This window comes from Saccopteryx leptura, chromosome 2 (assembly GCF_036850995.1).
Source record: "Saccopteryx leptura isolate mSacLep1 chromosome 2, mSacLep1_pri_phased_curated, whole genome shotgun sequence".
Taxonomy (NCBI): domain Eukaryota; kingdom Metazoa; phylum Chordata; class Mammalia; order Chiroptera; family Emballonuridae; genus Saccopteryx; species Saccopteryx leptura.
This window is the reverse complement of record NC_089504.1, coordinates 24988591-25007146: the sequence shown is the minus strand read 5'-3', so window position 1 is coordinate 25007146 and position 18556 is coordinate 24988591. Positions and strand designations below refer to the sequence as shown.

The 18556-nt window shown below is 47.9% G+C and overlaps 1 protein-coding gene across 11 annotated transcripts in view; it reads right to left on the bottom strand.

Annotated features, from left to right (window-relative positions):
* PTPN3 (protein tyrosine phosphatase non-receptor type 3) overlaps positions 1 to 18556 on the bottom strand; it is a 114905-nt gene that overhangs the window by 65780 nt on the left and 30569 nt on the right. For 9 of the 11 annotated variants that reach the window (XM_066367479.1, XM_066367474.1, XM_066367477.1 and 6 more), the window contains 4 exons: positions 13047 to 13201; positions 6812 to 6919; positions 6693 to 6735; positions 4095 to 4173 (listed from right to left, as the gene is read on the bottom strand). In XM_066367479.1, coding sequence (XP_066223576.1) covers positions 4095 to 4173; positions 6693 to 6735; positions 6812 to 6919; positions 13047 to 13184 — 368 coding nt within the window. In that variant the 5' untranslated portion in view covers positions 13185 to 13201. Of the gene's footprint in view, positions 1 to 4094; positions 4174 to 6692; positions 6736 to 6811; positions 6920 to 13046; positions 13218 to 18556 lie in introns of those variants that run through there. The other 2 variants (XM_066367473.1, XM_066367484.1) reach the window with 2 other exon arrangements.

Below are 18556 nucleotides of genomic sequence, written 5' to 3'. Positions count from 1 at the left end.
CTTTGCCTGCAGCGGCCGAGGAGGGGCGGGTCCGTGAATACATCCCAGCTGGGAAGCAAAGACCCAGCGGGGTTTCCTCCTCTGCCCCAGGAAATGTGGGTGCTTCCGCAAGAGCCTAACAGTCAACTCGAGGCGGCCAGGACCTCCATGCGAACTCTGCACTTCTTCGTGAGCAATGTCACTTCAGAGAAACCCTGGGACCTGACTTGCAGGCACAGAGAGAGCTCACTGAGTTGTCACAGCACCCTCATCATCCTGTGGGTCTGTCCTCCGTCCAGGTAACGGGGATAGACGGTGTCCCTGGCGCTGTGCAGGCTGGGAGGGCCCTGGAGAGCGTTATATTTAGGGATATGGCATTCCTGTGACACTTGGCCCCTAGCTTCCACTCTTTTTTAAAACCTGGACTCCAATGGGATAGACATTCCAGTGTCTGGCCAAGATGACAAAAGTGAAACTTCTTGAAATATAATACAGACGCAGCAGATCTGTCCGGGGGGGGGGGGGGGAGGACAGAGATAATTTTGGCAATTTAGACATCATTCTCATTACTCTTTCAAATGTATATTTAAAATGTAGGTTAAGGTGCTGGTATTTTGAGACGTGAATGCTTCGCACAGTATTACAACTTCCTATCTGCACAGTTCCGGGCCATGTGCATGGTATTTTATAACTTATTGCCTCATTCCAGCCTCACAATAACTCTATGAGGTAGACACCATGACCTCTGTCCTTTACAGATGAGGAAACTCATGTTCAGATAGGTAATGTGGGGTCAGTTATGTCTTATTTTAACCTGGACACTTATGCCATGAAAAAAATCTGACTGCTACAAATTTATTATGTGTCTAATGACTAAAACAGGGTCAATTCCCTAACTCTGATATGATTACTTTGACCCTAATTATCATCAGCCACCCTTAATGGGTTGAAGACCAACATCGAGAGACAGTGTAACAGATTTGCTGATTCCCATTTATTCCATATCGGAACCTCTACCTTTCCACCTAGGAGAACATAATCGGTTCTTTTGTTTCTCTGTTTATCCAAGCTGACATTCAACCAGAATTAAGTGTTCTCTCCTCCTACAATGCTACTGAGAGACAGAAGAGGAGGGAGAGAATTAGAGATAATCCAATGGTAAAATCTGGGCTTTCACTGATGAGCCCAGCTAATTGGAGTATCTTCCTAGGGATACAAACGAGAACATGCACCTGGATCTCCCATTCACCCAATGCTACTTTGTCGTACATTCAACAAAGCTTCTGAGTAAGTCCCACGACATCGTCATGAAGAGATCAAAAGAGTGGGATGAAGCCCAAACCTAGCACACCTCCTAGACATCTTCATTTTGAGTTTGCCAGTAAATGAAATACTGTTCAGAATGATCTAAATTTATCAGAAACAGCAGCTGTGCAGGCTCACCGTCAAGGAGACATTTATTTAGCAGTCAGAACACAGGGAAGACATTTAGGAGAGAGGCTTGGCGTGCCTGTCTTCAGAAATGCAACCATCCATCACCCTACCCCATGACCTCAGCTATGGGGAGAAGCAATGAATGCCTCCCTGCCTAGATCCTCAGACAACAACAAATACTACCTCTGCACTCCTTTGACTCTTAAGAGCTGAATTTCCAGAAGGGAACTTAACTTTTGGACAAGCTATAGCATTTCATAAAATACTATGTGCCAGGAGCACAGGTAAAACTATTTAAGTAAAAACAAAAAACAAACAAACAAGCAAAACACACACATGCACATGCGCCCATGAGTAAAGTAACGGTGGAAGCCTGGCCCAGGTCTGTAGGAGCCCCAGGATGGCTGCTGCTGCGGCTCCTGCTGCATCAAATAGAAATTTGCTGCCCAAATACTAGTAGGTGACGGCTATGCTCAACAGCACACTGGGGACCACCAATCTTAAGATGGGAGGTGGGGTGGTGAGGCTGGGTATCAGTCTTGAACTAAAGAATTTTAGGAGGCAGTTAGGCAGAAACAAAAATTAGTCTATTACTCATCTGGAGCCCAAACCTGTTTCTCTGTAGCCTCGATCCACTGGCCATAGTTCTACCACCAAGCACATCTAACTCCCCCTCTCTCACGACAGCTGGTGGCAGATCTGATGGCAGACCTGGCTTTCTTTCCAAGTCTTCCATCTATCCTGAAGTTTCTACATTTCCCTCCAATGTCAGGGAGGCGGAGCGGGAAGATGCTGTTGGCCCACAGAGGGAGTGAGAGCTCTTTGCCATGGGGGCATGGAGGTGAACGTCCGGTGACCACGCAGGGTGCTGGAGCGGGACTCCTGGATCAGGACTCCTGGATCAGGCTGGCCCAGCCATCCCTCCCACTCGGGTTCTGGCTGTCTTTGGAGAGCATCACAGGAGAAGACAGGGTGGTTTGCACTTGGGCTTAGGACCCATTCGTTAGTACTAAAATCAATTTAATGGGCCCCAAGTGGCATTTTGAAAGGAAAAAGAAGAGCAGAGCATGTCAGAGTACTCCCGCATTTGCTGTTGTTTTATGAAACGTTTGCTTCAGTAATTTAGATATACCTGTGTAATGAATCAAAAATATTTTTACCATGGGGCTGTGATTTAAACCCACTGTACTCATGTATATACAAACACATTATATACCACTCACAAAAATTAGGGAATGTTTTTTTGCTTCATATTCATTTTGAAATATCCCCTAATTTTTGTGAGCAGTGTGTATGTGTATTCCATTATGCCATTTTTAAAGCATTCCTTGAATAGAACTTGATATTCAGTAATGGCCTGGGGTCATTTCAAACACATATTCTTAAAGACAACCTCACCATTCTGTGTGCATGGGCTTATGAGTGGACTGACTGGCTGAGTGTTACTACACTACCCCTACCCCACCAGAGTAAAGGGCCAGTGTGGGGAGAAACTCAAACCACCTGGGCACTGCCCACAGCTGCCCAATGAGGTCAGGACGAACAACTCTTACACTGGCTTAAAATTTAACTTCATGGTCAACAGTCAAATCCCCAAAGTCTCCTGTTGTTGAGGGAAGAGGTACACAAAAAAGGCAAAACAGAGTAATAGACTAATATTTGGCCTTTAAACATATTAATAGTTAAAACGTTATCATGTGACTACCATTAAAAAAAGAAAGAAAAAAATAAACAACAAGACAGTATTTTATGTCTGAGTTAACATGCACTTCTTGGTGGTAGTCTCCTGGCCACAAAGAGCACAGAATATAATTCAATATTCCTGAACATCCATTCATTGCTTTTCCTGGTGGAAGAGTTTCCCTTCCTAGGAAAAATCAAAGTATCAATAAAGAAGGGCTTAACATTGCCCTGGGGGAAAGCAGAGGCATAACTGAGTTTGCCAAGTACCTGTTCAAATAGCAACAACTTTCCTGGGCCCGCCCTCCCTACTCCAAACACCGTTCCCCACCCAGAAAACCCGCCCTCCCCACTCCAAACACCGTCCCCCACCCAGAAAACCCACGTGCCCTGCCGGCAAAGAACTGTGGCCAGACACCAAGCCCTGGGGGGTAAACAACCCTATCAGGGCCCTCTTTCCCCTATCTGGTTCACACTGGCTGCTTCAGGGAGGAGAGAAGCTGACCCAGCTCGCCCTCCTGTCTGGCTCCTACCATCTGGGGAGCTGCTAGAGAATTCTCAGTTTGGAGACCTCCTGTGATCCTCAAGAGCCTCAGTTCTAGCCCGTCAGAGGTACCATGCTACTGGGTCTGTCGATGACTGCTCTACAAATTCCTCTTCCAAACCTTGCCTGCTTTGGTGGAAAGGGAGCTTCCTCTTTGAACACAGGAGCTCAACAAGCGGAGCCTGGGTGGGTGGGAGAGGCAGAAGGAGGTGGGTGGGAGGGAGGGAGCTGGGAATTACACCAAATCAGGAGGGGAGAGAGGCGGGCCCAGGCCTGAAAACGAATTGGCCGACTCAAGTGCCAATCTGTGTACCCCAATTTTAACTTGGATTGTAATTGTTGGTACAGTTATACCCAAAGGAAGTATTTGGCCACAGCTATAAAATAAAGAATACATTTTTAGTGATTACTCATTTTTATATACTACATAGAAAACTTAAAAAAAAAATGTTATTACCTGGTTTGTTCTTGCTGCAGTGTGTTGGGATCAGGTATAAAAAATCTTACTCGAAAATGCAGGGTACTGGGGTAACCTCCTACAACATTTTTCAAAAACAAATTAAGTTTTCCCTTTGAAAAAGTCAATGTATGTAAGCTGCTGCGCTCCCATAAGTGATGCATTTTTCACTAGACCACCGCTTTTTCATCAATAAGAGTATTAATTTTGAGAGAATAAAAAAAAAAAGAAGTGCATACGTGAAGGGACTGGTCAGAAATCTCCACGGTCCACAAGACGTAAAACGCTTTTGCAACCCCAGCAAAGAATGAGGCATCATCTACTTTCTCTTCCGTGTTTAACACAGGGCCGTGGTCAAACAGTGCACTCCATCATCAGCAGTAGGAATTTATAAAATCCTTACATCGGCATATTACACAAAATTCACAGAGGAATACTATGACCCATGCATATAGTGACTTAATGCTTTTCAGACATTTTCATGTACATTCTTGTTTGTGACACCACCAGACCCTGAGTAGGCTAGGCTAGGCTGCTAACTGATAGCGCCCTTTAAGTATAAGCCAGCAAACAGGCTTAGAGATGTGACTTGCCTTGGGTCACACAACTGATCACAAAACCAGAATTATAGCCCTGGGGCTTCTGGTTCTGCTATGCCATACTTCAAACACATTTTTATACCAGAAAACATGCCATGCTTTTAATGCAAAGTGAATTCCAACAGTGATTAAATTACTAGCAATATTACATAATTAACATACTCAAATATAACTTTATGCAACAATATCAAGAGTCCATCTGCTCGAATGTGTAAAATAACCCCCTTTCTTTTGCTAGACGTAGCAAGATGAGAGTATCAGGTTGTGTTGCTAAGATCGTGTCCTTCTTAATGTCAATCTTACCCCTCTCCATTACTCAGTAAATATTCACCGGCCCCATCTAAGTGCTCAGCGCTGGCCTGCTCTCTGAAACCCAAGCCTTCTGCTCCCGGCTCCCCTCACTCCCCTCCTCCACCTTAGTTCATTTGGGGCTCCACGCTTCCCTCTCTTTAGTGTCATCTCTGTATCTCTGGCTTATGTCAGAGACTTGAACTGGTGTGTGTGCACCTGGGAATGTACTTCTGTACAGGGGCCTAGGTACCGGACTGGGTGGTGCTGAACTCTGGGTGCAGGTTGACCACCTGCACATCCGATGGCAAAGCCCACCCACAGCCTTGGGATGCCCTTTGTCACCCTTCCCCCATCTGTGCGTTGTCACTGTGTGTTTCAGACATGCCTCCAAGTCTTTCTCATCCTCCTCTGTGCACCCAGAACATTCTATCAGGTGCTCCAAAGTATCCCACAATTGTTTCTCCCCTTGTTAAAGTCCCCACATTTGGCTGTGAGCTACTACTTTAGGGCACGGCCCAAATCTTGATTTGAATCTGATTCCCAGAGCTGAGCCCAGTACCTTGCCAAAGTCTGAACTCAGGATACATTAGCTGAATAAACGTGTTCATGAGAGAATGAATGACACCTATCTGTGCCTGGGTACACTTATTCCTTTGTGAATTCAATGGAGCTGGTAGGTATCTGCACAAAAGCTCTGTGACTCCTTGTGGGTACTTCTGAATGCCAAGGACACGACTCATGGCGGGTAAGAACTCCAAGGCTCTGGCTCCAGGTGACAGCAGCAGCGGGGTCAAGGTCAGGGTGACTTGTTTCTACTCCTTCCCATCTGGGCGCTAGGATGTGGCATTTGTGTGTACACGCTTTTGTGTACAGATCCACTTGCCTTCACCCTTCAGCCACTCACTGGCCACCTCCAGGGAGGGCACAGAGGATCGACAAGAACCACCCCTTGCGAAAGTGCAAGCCCCTTGGGAAAGAGAAAGGCAGACAGCTATGAGATGGAGGAGTATTCCGAGGCATGAAGCAGATAAGGAGAAATGTTAAGGGAGGGTGACGGAGTCGTAACGTGTGCTAGGGACAGCAACGGCAAGATTTAGATACAGGGAAGCAGGAGGAAAGGGATTCCCAACAGAGGGCACAGAATGAGGGAGGGCACAGAGGAGCGTGTGCCACAGCACGTCATCAGGCCTGCCGGAGGCATGGGGTGCGAAGGAGGAACAGAGCGTGCTGCCGAAAGCCCAGCTAGCGGGAGTCGACCTGCACTGGGACCCGCTCGCTCATGGTGGACGAGCTGTACGTCGTATTCGTGACATCACCTAGCTATGCCTTGGTTTCCAGTGACTAGAATTGTCCTGTTGTAGAGGACTACAGGTGTGTGTGTCTGTCTCTCTTTCCTACCCTGCCTCGCACACTGGACTAAGAAAGGCCATCCTCCTTCCCTTGTAAAGAGAAAGTGGGTTCCCTGGCTCTTGGCTGCCTTCTTTCCCCGACTTGCTCACAGCTGGTGAAGACCCTTAAGGGTTGCATGTCGGGAAGCATGTCTGCTAACTCAGAAGTCAGACAGGGAGAAGTCGGCTCGCTCATATGGCCTGAGCCACCTGGACTCCAGGTACCAGAGGTCACAGGCACACTGATGACTGGAGGAGAGAACTGGGCCGTGAATACATTAGTACCGAGTGTTCAAGTGAAATGAGAAGGTCACACTCACCTTTCAGTTGCTTTCTGATGGGTTTGCTTGATTCCAGCCATCTCTGCTAGGCAAGAAAACATAAGATATAACACCAAACCATGCAGAAGTCCAGCAAATCTTAAAGGGATGGTACTCACGGGAGAATCCACGGACTCGTCACCATGCTGCAAACCAAAATACTCCTTTTCGGTCACGCACAAGTGGTTGTACGCCAAATCCAGAAGGACCTGACCGGTATCTTGTTTCTGGGGGAAAAAAAGGTGTCGAGTGGGCAAAATTTTTAAACAAACTAAGAAAACTGGTGGCTTGACCTGTGGTGGCGCGGTGGATAAAGCTTCAACCTGGAATGCTGAGGTTGCCGGTTCGAAACCTGGGGCTTGCCTGGTCAAGGCACGTATGAGAAGCAACTATTAAGAGTTGATGCTTCCCACTCCTCCCCCTCCTTCTCTCTCTAAAATCAATAAATACAATCTTAAAAAACAAAAAAAACCCCAAAAAACTGGTGGTTAAAAAATCTTTATTGTAGGGAAAAAGGAACTAAAACATTCAGAGAGATTTTATGTGTGCACACATCCCACATGGAAAACGCTTTCAGAAATTTCAAGTTAAGAAGCCACATGGCACATACGGGAAGCAGGGCTAAGAAAAATCGACACAAAATGCCTCGAGACGAGACGGTAGAGTTTAATTCTGTAAGACGTCTTGCTTCCCCTTCGCTGAGATTCCCAAGTGGTAATGGCTGAACTGGGAGACTCGGCCCTGAGTGAGGGCGGGCGCCCCGCGCCTGCCCATGGATTATCCCCAGCGCTCCGCTAATCCCACACGGGCTTCCGCTGGCTCCTCGGGAGGCATGGGCGTGCGCGCAGGGGAGAAGAAACTCTCTACTAATCACGTGAAGGAAGAGGGTTAAGGATACTCAAATGGCACCCAAAATACCCTCAAAGTGATGTGGCATGTGACACCTTGGGGGATTATCTGCCTCGCTGCTCCTCGTCATCTGAAGTGAGAAGCCGGTGAGGACATGTCAACCACACTTCACATCCAGAGCAGGACTCAGCCACCATCACCACTCAGAGCTGACGGGGCCGGCGTGATGCTGGGCATGGGGACAGAGCCACAGCAAGTGTCCTTCCCTTGCCCTCCCTGAGAGGCCAGCCGTGGAAGCAGTGACCGGCACACAGTGTGTCAGATGCTGTCAGTGAAACACTCAGGGCACAGTGAACACTTAAGAGGACAGCACAATCATTCAACTCACCCTGGAGACAAGCAGATGCAACCCCTGACCTGGGTCCGACCTGGGGACAAGCAGATGCAACCCCTGACCTGGGTCTGACCTGGGGACAAGCAGATGCAACCCCTGACCTGGGTCTGACCTGGGGACAAGCAGATGCAACCCCTGACCTGGGTCTGACCTGGGGACAAGCAGATGCAACCCCTGACCTGGGTCCGACCTGGGGACAAGCAGATGCAACCCCTGACCTGGGTCTGACCTGGGGACAAGCAGACGCAACCCCTGACCTGGGCCCGACCTGGGGACAAGCAGATGCAACCCCTGACCTGGGTCTGACCTGGGGACAAGCAGATGCAACCCCTGACCTGGGTCCGACCTGGGGACAAGCAGACGCAACCCTGATCTGGGTCCGGGAGGATGACAGGGCTGACACGCCTTCCCTCCGGGTAAAGGTGCTGAGAAAAGACATTTCAAGGAGGTAGCCTGGCACAAAGGCACAGGGGTGGGAAACTGCACATTCTACTTGGACCGGCTGCCTCCTCAGGAATCCTTTGAGCCAAACTATTAAGGACACTATGAGTCAGAAATAGACCGCGTTATGGAAGAAGCGACGGCAGCTCTTTTTTCTGAGTGCAGATAACACACCTGAAAATAGGGCGCAGTGACCAGGAGGAGGACATTAGGTCATTGTCAGGCCCCCTCCTGCAGCCTCTGCTTTGGCAGGGCCTCACCCTGTTTGATCTGAAGTGTGGGAACACGAGAAACGCCCTTTCCCTGAACACATCCCCCTTTCCTGCCCGAGGACCTGTTCCTGCCCCTTCCTCTGCCCGGGACATCTCCACCACCAGGGAATAATCACGATGGTGTGGAAAACATGACCCGGTCCACGTATTCCTAACTATGAGATTCACTCCCCCACAATTAGGAGCCACTCTCTCGACGGATCAGAGTGACCTGCTCCCCTTGTTGAAATGGTTATTTTCATGACTATATATATTATCCCTCCCCCCCATTTTTCCGAAGCTGGAAACGGGGAGGCAGTTAGACAGACTCCCGCATGCGCCTGACCGGGATCCACCCAGCATGCCCACCAGGGGGCGATGCTTTGCCCCTCTGGGGCGTCGCTCTGTTGTGTCCAGAGCCATTCTAGCACCTGAGGCAGAGGCCACAGAGCCATCCCCAGCGCCCGGGCCATCTTTGCTCCAATGGAGCCTCGCTGCGGGAGGAGAAGAGAGAGACAGAGAGGAAGGAAAGGGGGAGGGGTGGAGAAGCAAATGGGCACCTCTCCTGTGTGCCCTGGCCGGGAACTGAACCCGGGACTCCTGCACATCGGGCTGACGCTCTACTGCTGAGCCACTGGCCAGGGCTATATATATTTTTTAACCACTATAATCTATTGAACATCTACAAGGAGCCAGATGTGCACTTTTCATACATGATGTCTCCTTTTTGCTGTAATTCTGCAAAGTATTGCTCAACTCCCCCTTGGCCGATAAGCAGAGGCCTCGGGAAACTCCATGACCTGTGCCACCAGCTGACAAATGGTCTGACTCCCTGACTCGGGTCCGTTCAACGCCAAAGCCTTTGTGTTCCCACCACACTGCGCCTCTCTCCTCTGGAGCGCCTAACTTCTATATTCCGGTATGTGTTTTTCATAACTCGCCCAGTTCTCAAAAGAAATTGAAATAGAATAAAGGACACACTGATAGTCAGAACAAGCCTACCAGCTCAGTCCTCATGCCACAAGAAGTCATCTTTGCTCTACCAGCCACTGTTGGTGACTGGCTCGCTCCCTGGGCTGAGCTAAGGACAACTAATGTATAGGTCAGCTTCCCTGATGACATCCGCTCCTGGTCAAAAGATGGTCCGGGCTGAAGTCTGGATGAGATAGTGCAGACCATTCCCATGAGTAGGAAAAGATAAATCACTACAGATTTTAAACTTCCTCAAGTTCAGGCAGTCAACCTCAAGTTCAACATGACAAAACTGTGACCAGGCGGCTGGAAGCTTGGGCAGCAGCCGTGGCAGCAGCATGACGGTTACAGAGATATTCACGACTCAGAACTGGGCTCCCGCTGAACACCAGGCTCTGTTCTAAGGCGTGCACGATCACCACTCCGGGTGGCTGCTTTCTCGTCCCTGTTTACAGGGCTCGTCACTCCTTAAACACGTCCTTACCTAGGATTCACACACTCTTCTTGCTCTTGGTCTCCTCCTTCCTCCCCTTAGGGCTCCTTCCTGATCTCTCCAACCTTTAAATATCAAGCCTTGCTCCTATCTCCGGTCTACTCACTTCTCAGGGGGTCCCATCCAGTTTCATAGCTTCAGATATATCATCTCTTCCCTGGCAACACACACGTATGTGTCCCAGACTACACCATGCTCTTAACTCCTGACCCGTGTATCTACTACCACGTCTACACTCCCTTGTAGATGAACGACAAGCATCCCAAGCGCAGCAGTTCGGGTCACAACAGAACTGGTGCTCTGCTCCTGTGACAGCCTCTCTCATCTCTGTAAACTGCAACTCCATCCCGTCGACTGCTCAGGCCAAAAACCTAAGAGCCACCTGGAGGCTTCTTCCACATCAGCAAGTCCCAATGGCTCCACCTTCAAAATATTTCCAGACTTGGTTTCCTCAGCCACCTGCACACTACCACACTGTCCAATTATTATCTCTCCCCAGGATTGTTATCATAGTCTCTTAGCCCTTGGTCCCAGTCTACTGTCAATAGAGCATCCGGAGTGACACCCGAGTCAGAGCGTGCTGGGTCTCTGCCCAAACTCACCAATGCTTTCTGCCTCATTCAGAGTAAACTCAATGCCCTCAGAATGAGCTACAAGTCTCTGAACAATCCTCCAATCCCCACACCTGCTGTCTTTCTAATCTCTCTTGCCACTCTCTTCCATATGCACGGGTCTCCCCATACTATTCTGGATAGCTCACCAATCAGGATTCTGCCTCAGGGTCTTTGCACTGCTGTTTCTTCTACTTGGAATATGCTTCCTCCAGGGAATGACAGGACTTTCCCCCTTACTTCCTTTAGGTGAAATCCTCCCTGATCACTTCTAAAAAATGACAACACCATTCCTTTGTCCTTCCTTCACACTCTCTGTCCTCTTAAGCTGCTTTATGTTTCTCCTAAGCACATAACACCACTGACATAGTCTACATTTGTTTATGGTCAATTCTGCTCTGTTTTGCTCAGTGCTGTATCCTTTGTACCCTGAACAAAGCCTGTCACATAGTAGGTGCTCAGTAAACATCTACTAAATAAACATTCATGTTCTTGTCAGGAAGAAGATATATGGCTGGGAAACAGCTCCAGATTGACAATGTAAATTTGAACCGAAGAGTCAGGTATAAATTAAGCTGTCAGTTTACAACAATGAGAAGAGATCCTTGTGACCTTGGCAGAGCTGGTTCAAACACAGAATTCAATAGATGTCGATGTCAAAAGGGAAAAGAATGCAAGACAAAGTTCAGTGAACCAAAGCAGCTGCTTTACAAGGAAAGTATGTATGACCTTGACAAAAGGTCCCTGAATTGGCGGTTTTCCAAACTGTAATGTAATCAAGATCACTTGGGAGGTAGTTAAAATGCAGATTCTCAGGCTCCACCACCAGAGAGTATGTTTCAAAATACCCAGGGGTTTCTTCCTCTAACATGCATCCTAGGGGTTCTGATGTCCTCGAAGAAATAGTTACAAGGGCTGCACTCTCCAAAGTACAAGAAAAACCTCTTTTATATTTTAATTTAAAAATATTTGGTTCATCAGGTAGACTAGCCACATTTCAAGTGTGCCACAGCCACATGTGGCTAGTGGCACCTGTGCTGGCGTTGCGAGCACAGAACGTTCCCGGGCTCTGCACAGAGTTCTTTCGACAGTGCTGCCCTGGACGGTGGCTGTCCTACAAACCAGCTGAAGAAGGAGGTCACAGGAGTCTGTCTATCACCCTCATCTGATTCTAGAAACATCTAACTAGACAATTACGATCCTTGTTGCGGTGGGTCCTTCTCCTACAACAACGTCCCCACCTGCAAAAGAACCCTGACCTTAAGAGAAGGGGCCTGGCAGCTTAAGAGAGTGGGGGAGCTGGGTAGGAAGTTGGGGAATATGTCTTTATTGTCCTGTCACTCTCTGACAGGTGAGGGCCCAAATTTTCACATCCTTAGTCATCTGCCTGGGTCTTGTCCCCTGAAGGGAGACAAGCGGCTGTCCTAGCCCTGGACGAGGGAGGAGAAAGAAGCACCCACCTGCTGTGACTTCAGGAAAACTGCCCTCTCCCCTTGCCTGCTCTGCCATCAGGGTCCACAGAAACCTGGGCTCAGCAGAAAGCAAGCTCACGGGCGGGGCACGAGACCCGGGGTCACTCTGTTACCCTTTACACTCTTGTGGCCTTTTGTCACCCTCCAGTTCTCTTCCATCTCCCATCTTCTCTTTCTGACACCTTTTCTTGCACGTTGAACTTTCTAGGCTGGGGCAGATGCTAGCAGCCAGCCTGGGGTTGGGGGTGACCCCTTTAGGACTGGCCGGATGATGGGAGAGACAGGCAAAGGTCACGAGCCTCCATGCTAGCCGGGGTGGGGCAGGGCAGTAGGGACTCAGGGTCTGCCACTGCTCATGCATCTTACTACTGGCCGGGGACGCTGGAGACCTCATTCCTAACCCTGCCTCTGCCGTGGGCTGGAGGTGGGAGAAGCCAGGCCTTCCCTGTGCCACGGTCAGGGGAGACGACACTATTCTTGTGCTCCAGGAGCTCAGAGCTTAAAGGACCACGGATAACCTAGTAAATACAAGTAGTTTATGCAATGTGACATGGGCTCTACTCAGGCACATACAGGGCACCGGGGCTGGGGAAGCAACCAGCTCAGGAGGCTGACAGAGACTTCGCAGAGGGAGTAACCTCTACGATCAGACAAGCTCACATCACAGAGCAGGAGGTACAGACGCTCCAGACGGAGATGAGAAGGTGGCACAATTCTCAGGGTCTTGCCAGTCCGGTCTCCACACACAAGAGCTGAGACCTCAAGCTTTCATTTTAAAGTAGTTTTTACTTCTTGGTTTATATAAGATGAAGAAAAAAATGATTTCTTAGGGGCACTAACTCATAAAAAAAATTAAATTTGGAGAACTTACATTAACTTTAAAGGTCTGTACCAAGCCATCTAAAAAACGGATGCTGCAGATGACTTCGGATCGAGTTTTCTCTTTCGGTAATTCGGAGGCACGTATATTATTAATTCTTCCACCCAACGCACGTAATCGGGAGGTCATAACTATCGTTGAATCACCTGTAACAGAAGACATACCTGTTAGCTCTCTGATATGCAAATTACCAGTTACAGGTGCAGGCACCTCACAGCCTACCCACCCCATACCCATCTGCCTTGATTTTCACAATGTGAGGCCCTCACAAATAAGCACTATGTAATAGACCATGCTTCTGTTTGAGTTTTGACTTCTAAGAAGCTCTAAGCAAAACATATTGTTAAATTTTAACATGTTCATAGGATTATATGGCTTGTCTCTGTTTTTATTACAGTATTTTTCAACTGCTGGACCGGTCCGTGGACCAGTGCCAGGTCGCAAAAGAGTTAAGCACCCCGATGTTGTATGAAGATCATAGACCCACTGAGATTAGTCGATGGAATGTGTAGGCTCGTTGGAAGAACCCTTTGCACCATGTAGAGCGTCGCATGTAATAGACAAAAAGCATTCAGACAAACTTATGTGCTTTGGACCTGGGAGTGAGTTCAGAAATCAAGCACCAGCTTGTATCATGTTGCCTGTTTTGCGCAGAAAAAACTTGACTCTTGTATGTTTCTGGCTAGGTTACTGGTCCCCAAGTATAAAAACGTTGAAAATTGTTTTATTATTCCTGGTTTAAATCTCCTGATATATATATATCAGGCTTTTAATTCTTTAATTATCAGCACAGAGGTCTTTTATTTATGTGACACTCATCCGGCCGTGAATTCAGAGTATGGGCTCCAGCAGCTCACACTCCCCCCACTGGTCTCGCCGAGTGCTTCTCTGAGCGGAGCAGGCTGGCGCTGCAGCCGAACCCAAGGACTCACACTCCCCGCACTGGTCTCACCGAGCGCTTCTCTGAGCGGAGCAGGCTGGCGCTGCAGCCGAACCCAAGGACTCACACTCCCTGCACTGGTCTCACCGAGCGCTTCTCTGAGCGGAGCAGGCTGGCGCTGCAGCCGAACCCAAGGACTCACACTCCCCGCACTGGTCTCACCGAGCGCTTCTCTGAGCGGAGCAGGCTGGCGCTGCAGCCGAACCCAAGGACTCACACTCCCCCCACTGGTCTCACCGAGTGCTTCTCTGAGCGGAGCAGGCTGGCGCTGCAGCTGGACCCAAGGAACTTTCGCTTTGGCTTCCTTCCTTTTCTGATCACTTCCTTCACGTGTTTCAGGAAGCTATCTTGGCTCCCAGAGTGCTTTATATGCTCAATCTGTACATGAATGCTCTTGGCAAGAATCTCGCCCTCAACTTGTTTGCTCACAACAATGCCCACCGCAGGCTGGGTGGCACTGCGGACTCTCCCAGTTTTGCCATGGGAACATTTGTGGGCTATTATTCCTTTTGGAACGGTGCCCATTCCTCCGATGTCTACAATATCACTTTTCTGATAGATCTGTTTACTGTTTTTTATTATTTTATTCATTTTAGAGAGGAGTGAGGGGGAGAGAGAGAGGAGAGTGAGAGAGAAAGGGGGGAGAAGCAGGAAGCATCAACTCTCATATGTGCCTTGACCAGGCAAGCCCAGGGTTTCGAACCGGCGACCTCAGCGTTTCCAGGTCGACACTTTAACCACTGCGCCACCACAGGTCAGGTGAGATCTGTTTACTCTTTTATATATGTATGTATTCTATCCCTAAGGCTTTACAGAACTACGTGTGGTGTAAGAATGACTGAAAAGTACAGATACCTACTGATAAATTAGATTACATTAAAATTAAGAATATATATATTAAAAATATATAAAGAACTCCTATGAATCAATAAGAGAAAAGAACAACCTATTAGAATGTAGGAGCCACATCAGTTGTCAGAGAAGCGCAAATTAAAACCACAAAGCAGCCTGACCAGGTGGTGGCGCAGTGGAAAGAACGTCGGACTGGGATTCAGAGAACCCAGGTTCGAGACCCCGAGGTCGCCAGCTTGAGCATGGGTTCATCTGGTTTGAGCAAAAGCCCACCAGCTTGAACCCAAGGTTGCTGGCTCCAACAAGGGGCTACTTGGTCTGCTGAAGGCCCGTGGTCAAGGCACATATGAGAAAGCAATCAATGAAAACTAAGGTGTTGCAACGCGCAATGAAAAACTAATGATCGATGCTTCTCATCTCTCTCCGTTCCTGTCTGTCCCTGTCTATCCCTCTCTCTGACTCGCTCTCTGTGTCTGTAAAAAAACAAACAAACAAAAAAAAACACAAAAAAAAAAAACCACAAAGCAATCACTGCATTCTGGCCTGGCCTGTAGTGGCCTCGTGCAGTGGTCGGCAAACTCATTAATCAACAGAGCCAAATATCAACAGTACAACGATTAAAATTTCTTTTGAGAGCCAAAGTTTTTGAACTTAAACTATCTAGGTGGGTACATTCCTTATCGAGGTAGCGCCCACACGTGGTATTTTGTGGAAGAGCCACACCCAAGGGGCCAAATTGCTGCGTGTTGCTCATGAGCCGCAGTTTGCCGACCAGGGGTAGTGGACAAAGCGTCGACTTGGAACACTGAGGTTGCTGGCTTGAAACCCTGGGCTCGCCTGGTCAAGGCACATATAGGAGTTAATGCTTCCTTCCTGCCCCCCCTTCTCTCTCTCTCTCCCTTCTAAAATGAATAAATAAAAAAGATAATACTGCATTCCCACCAGAATGGTTACAATGAAATCTGACAAAACAAAGTGCCGACGGGGTGTGGAGCACCCGGAATCTCACGCACTACTGGTGAGTACATACTGTTTGGCAGTATCTACTAAACTGAACATACGTATGTTCTGTGATGTAACAATGCTACTTCTAGGCATATTCCCAACAGAAAAAGGTGCATTCATTCACTAAAATATATGTACAAGAATATTCATAATAGCCTCAACCTGGAAAAGACCAAAATGCCCATTAATAGAATGGGTAGGTTGTGGTATAGGCATCCCATGCACGACTATACAGCAAAGGAAATAAAGGAACTATCGTTACACATAAATGAATGGATCCCTCACCCTCTAACATCATGATGAGTAAAAGTAGCCAGACACAATCTATTACCTATAGCATGAACATAGTCGCATAAAGTCAGATGCGTGTGAGATTTATCAGACGATCACTCAGTTATGTAATGTCTAATCACTGGGTATACATCTGAAATTCATATAATGTATGTCAACCGTAATTAAAAAAATTAAAAAAATGATTTAAAACAAAACCTTTCCCTTTCAATAGCCCTTTGGAGCTTGGTAGAATGCTGCTTCATTCATGAATCACTTAATATGATAAATCCAATCCAATCTTAAAAAAATAAACAGGCAAAACTAATTGATGCTTATAGAAAACAGATGGTGGTTACCTCTGGGTGTAGGGACTAAGGTGGGAACAGGGTCATCTGGGATGATGCTTACACTATTTTATTTTTTGATCTGGGTGCTAATGAGTCAGACTCTACATCCATAATTTGTGCACCTTTATGTGTATATATTTCAATATCAAGTTTACTTAAGAAAAATACATGTATAAAGAGGGGATTAGTGGGCAGATTAGAAGCTCACCATGCTATATTCAGGGAACAATAAGGAATGTGGTTTTACTAGTGAATGCAACTGTGGCATGGTAGACCAGTAACCTGGAAAAAAGTGTGCAACTGAGCATCATGCAGGTTGGAAGCCAAGGGTCAAGGCCAGCGTAAGGAGTGAAGAAGGTGTAAATCAGACAAGGTTGGGCAGAAGGGCAGATAAAGAGGAAGGACTCAGGAGAGATTTAATGTTTCTTTTATTATCTGCAAACTTTCTATAATGAACTGGGCCTTTGCACATGATGTTCCTTCTGCCTAGAAGCTGCTCCTGCCTTCCACTTGATTAACTGCAGTTCCCACCACAGTGCTCAGCACTGAGGCTCTCCTCTACATGCTCATCATAATGTCACATTAATAACTAATGATGTGATTCTTTAAGATTTACTTTTTCAAAGGGGGTATTAAAAGGGATACAGGGGTGGAGGTGAAGGAGTTATATTCAATGGGACACTTAAATCCATGTAAACACAATAAATTAAAAATTTAAAAATAGTAGCCCTAGCCGGTTGGCTCAGTGGTAGAGCGTTGGCCTGGCGTGCAGGAGTCCCGGGTTCGATTCCCGGCCAGGGCACACAGGAGAAGCATTCATCTGCTTCTCCACCCCTCCCCCTCTCCTTCCTCTCTGTCTCTCTCTTCCCCTCCTGCAGCCAAGGCTCCAATGGAGCAAAGTTGGCCCGGGTGCTGAGGATGGCTCTGTGGCCTCTGCCTCAGGTGCTAGAATGGCTCTGGTTGCAACAGAGCGACGCCCCAGGTGGGCAGAGCATTGCCCCCCTGGTGGGCATGCCGGGTGGATCCCGGTCGGGTGCATGTGGGAGTCTGACTGCCTCCCCGTTTCCAACTTCAGAAAAATACAAAAAAATAAAATTAAAAATAAAAAAATAAATAAATAAAATGTAAAAAAAAAAAGATTTACTTTTCCTACTTAGATTAAGCTTTATGAAGGCAGGAACCAGGTCTGGTTTTGCTCACTGTATCTTTAGCACTTAGCTCTGGGAGGCATTCAGTGAATTTCTGAATGAATCAATGAATAAAAGGCAGAATAAAATGAAAAATGAAGTAAAGATTTATGGTGTGGAAAAACAGCAGTCCAACAAAGACAGGCAAACTTTCGTTGGAGGGAGGGGGCAGGAAGAAGAATGGGATGGGGGGCTTCAATTAGAATGCAGCACGGAACCTGACCTGGTGGTGGTACAGTGGATAAGAGCGTCGGACTGGGATGCGGAGGACCCAGGTTCAAAACTCCAGTCGCCAGCTTGAGGGAGTCACTGGCTTGAGCGTGGGATTATAGACATGACCCCATGGTTGCTGGCTTGAGCAAGGGGTCACTGGCTCGGCTGTAGCCTCCAGTCAAGGCACATATGCGCCAGCAATTGATGAACAACTAAGGTGCTGCAACGAAGAATCTCCCTTCCTGTCTGTCTGTTCCTATCTGTCCCTCTCTCTGTCTCTACCAAAAAAAGAAAGAGAGAAAAGAATGCAGCTTGGGGATGTCCCGTAGACCAGTGCTCCTCACACGTAACAGGCATGCCGATGGCTTGGCTTGGGAAATCTCAAGATGTAGACTTGGACTCAAGTAGGTCTGGGTGGGGCCCTAATGTCAGCATTTCTTGGTCTCCCAGGTGATGCTAAAGCCACTGATGGGGGGGGGGGTGCACATGTGCGGGCAAGGCACAGGTAAATGGAAAAGCAGCACCAAACGTCAGGACAGAGCCAGCTTTGGGAATTAGTACCAAGGGAGGGATGGCGACAAAGCAGAACCCAGCCTCGGGGAGCCACGGAGGCACAGCTCAGCTGCAGGAAGTGAAAACACAAGGCACATCCAACAGAGAAGAGTGCAGTGACCCCTTATCCTG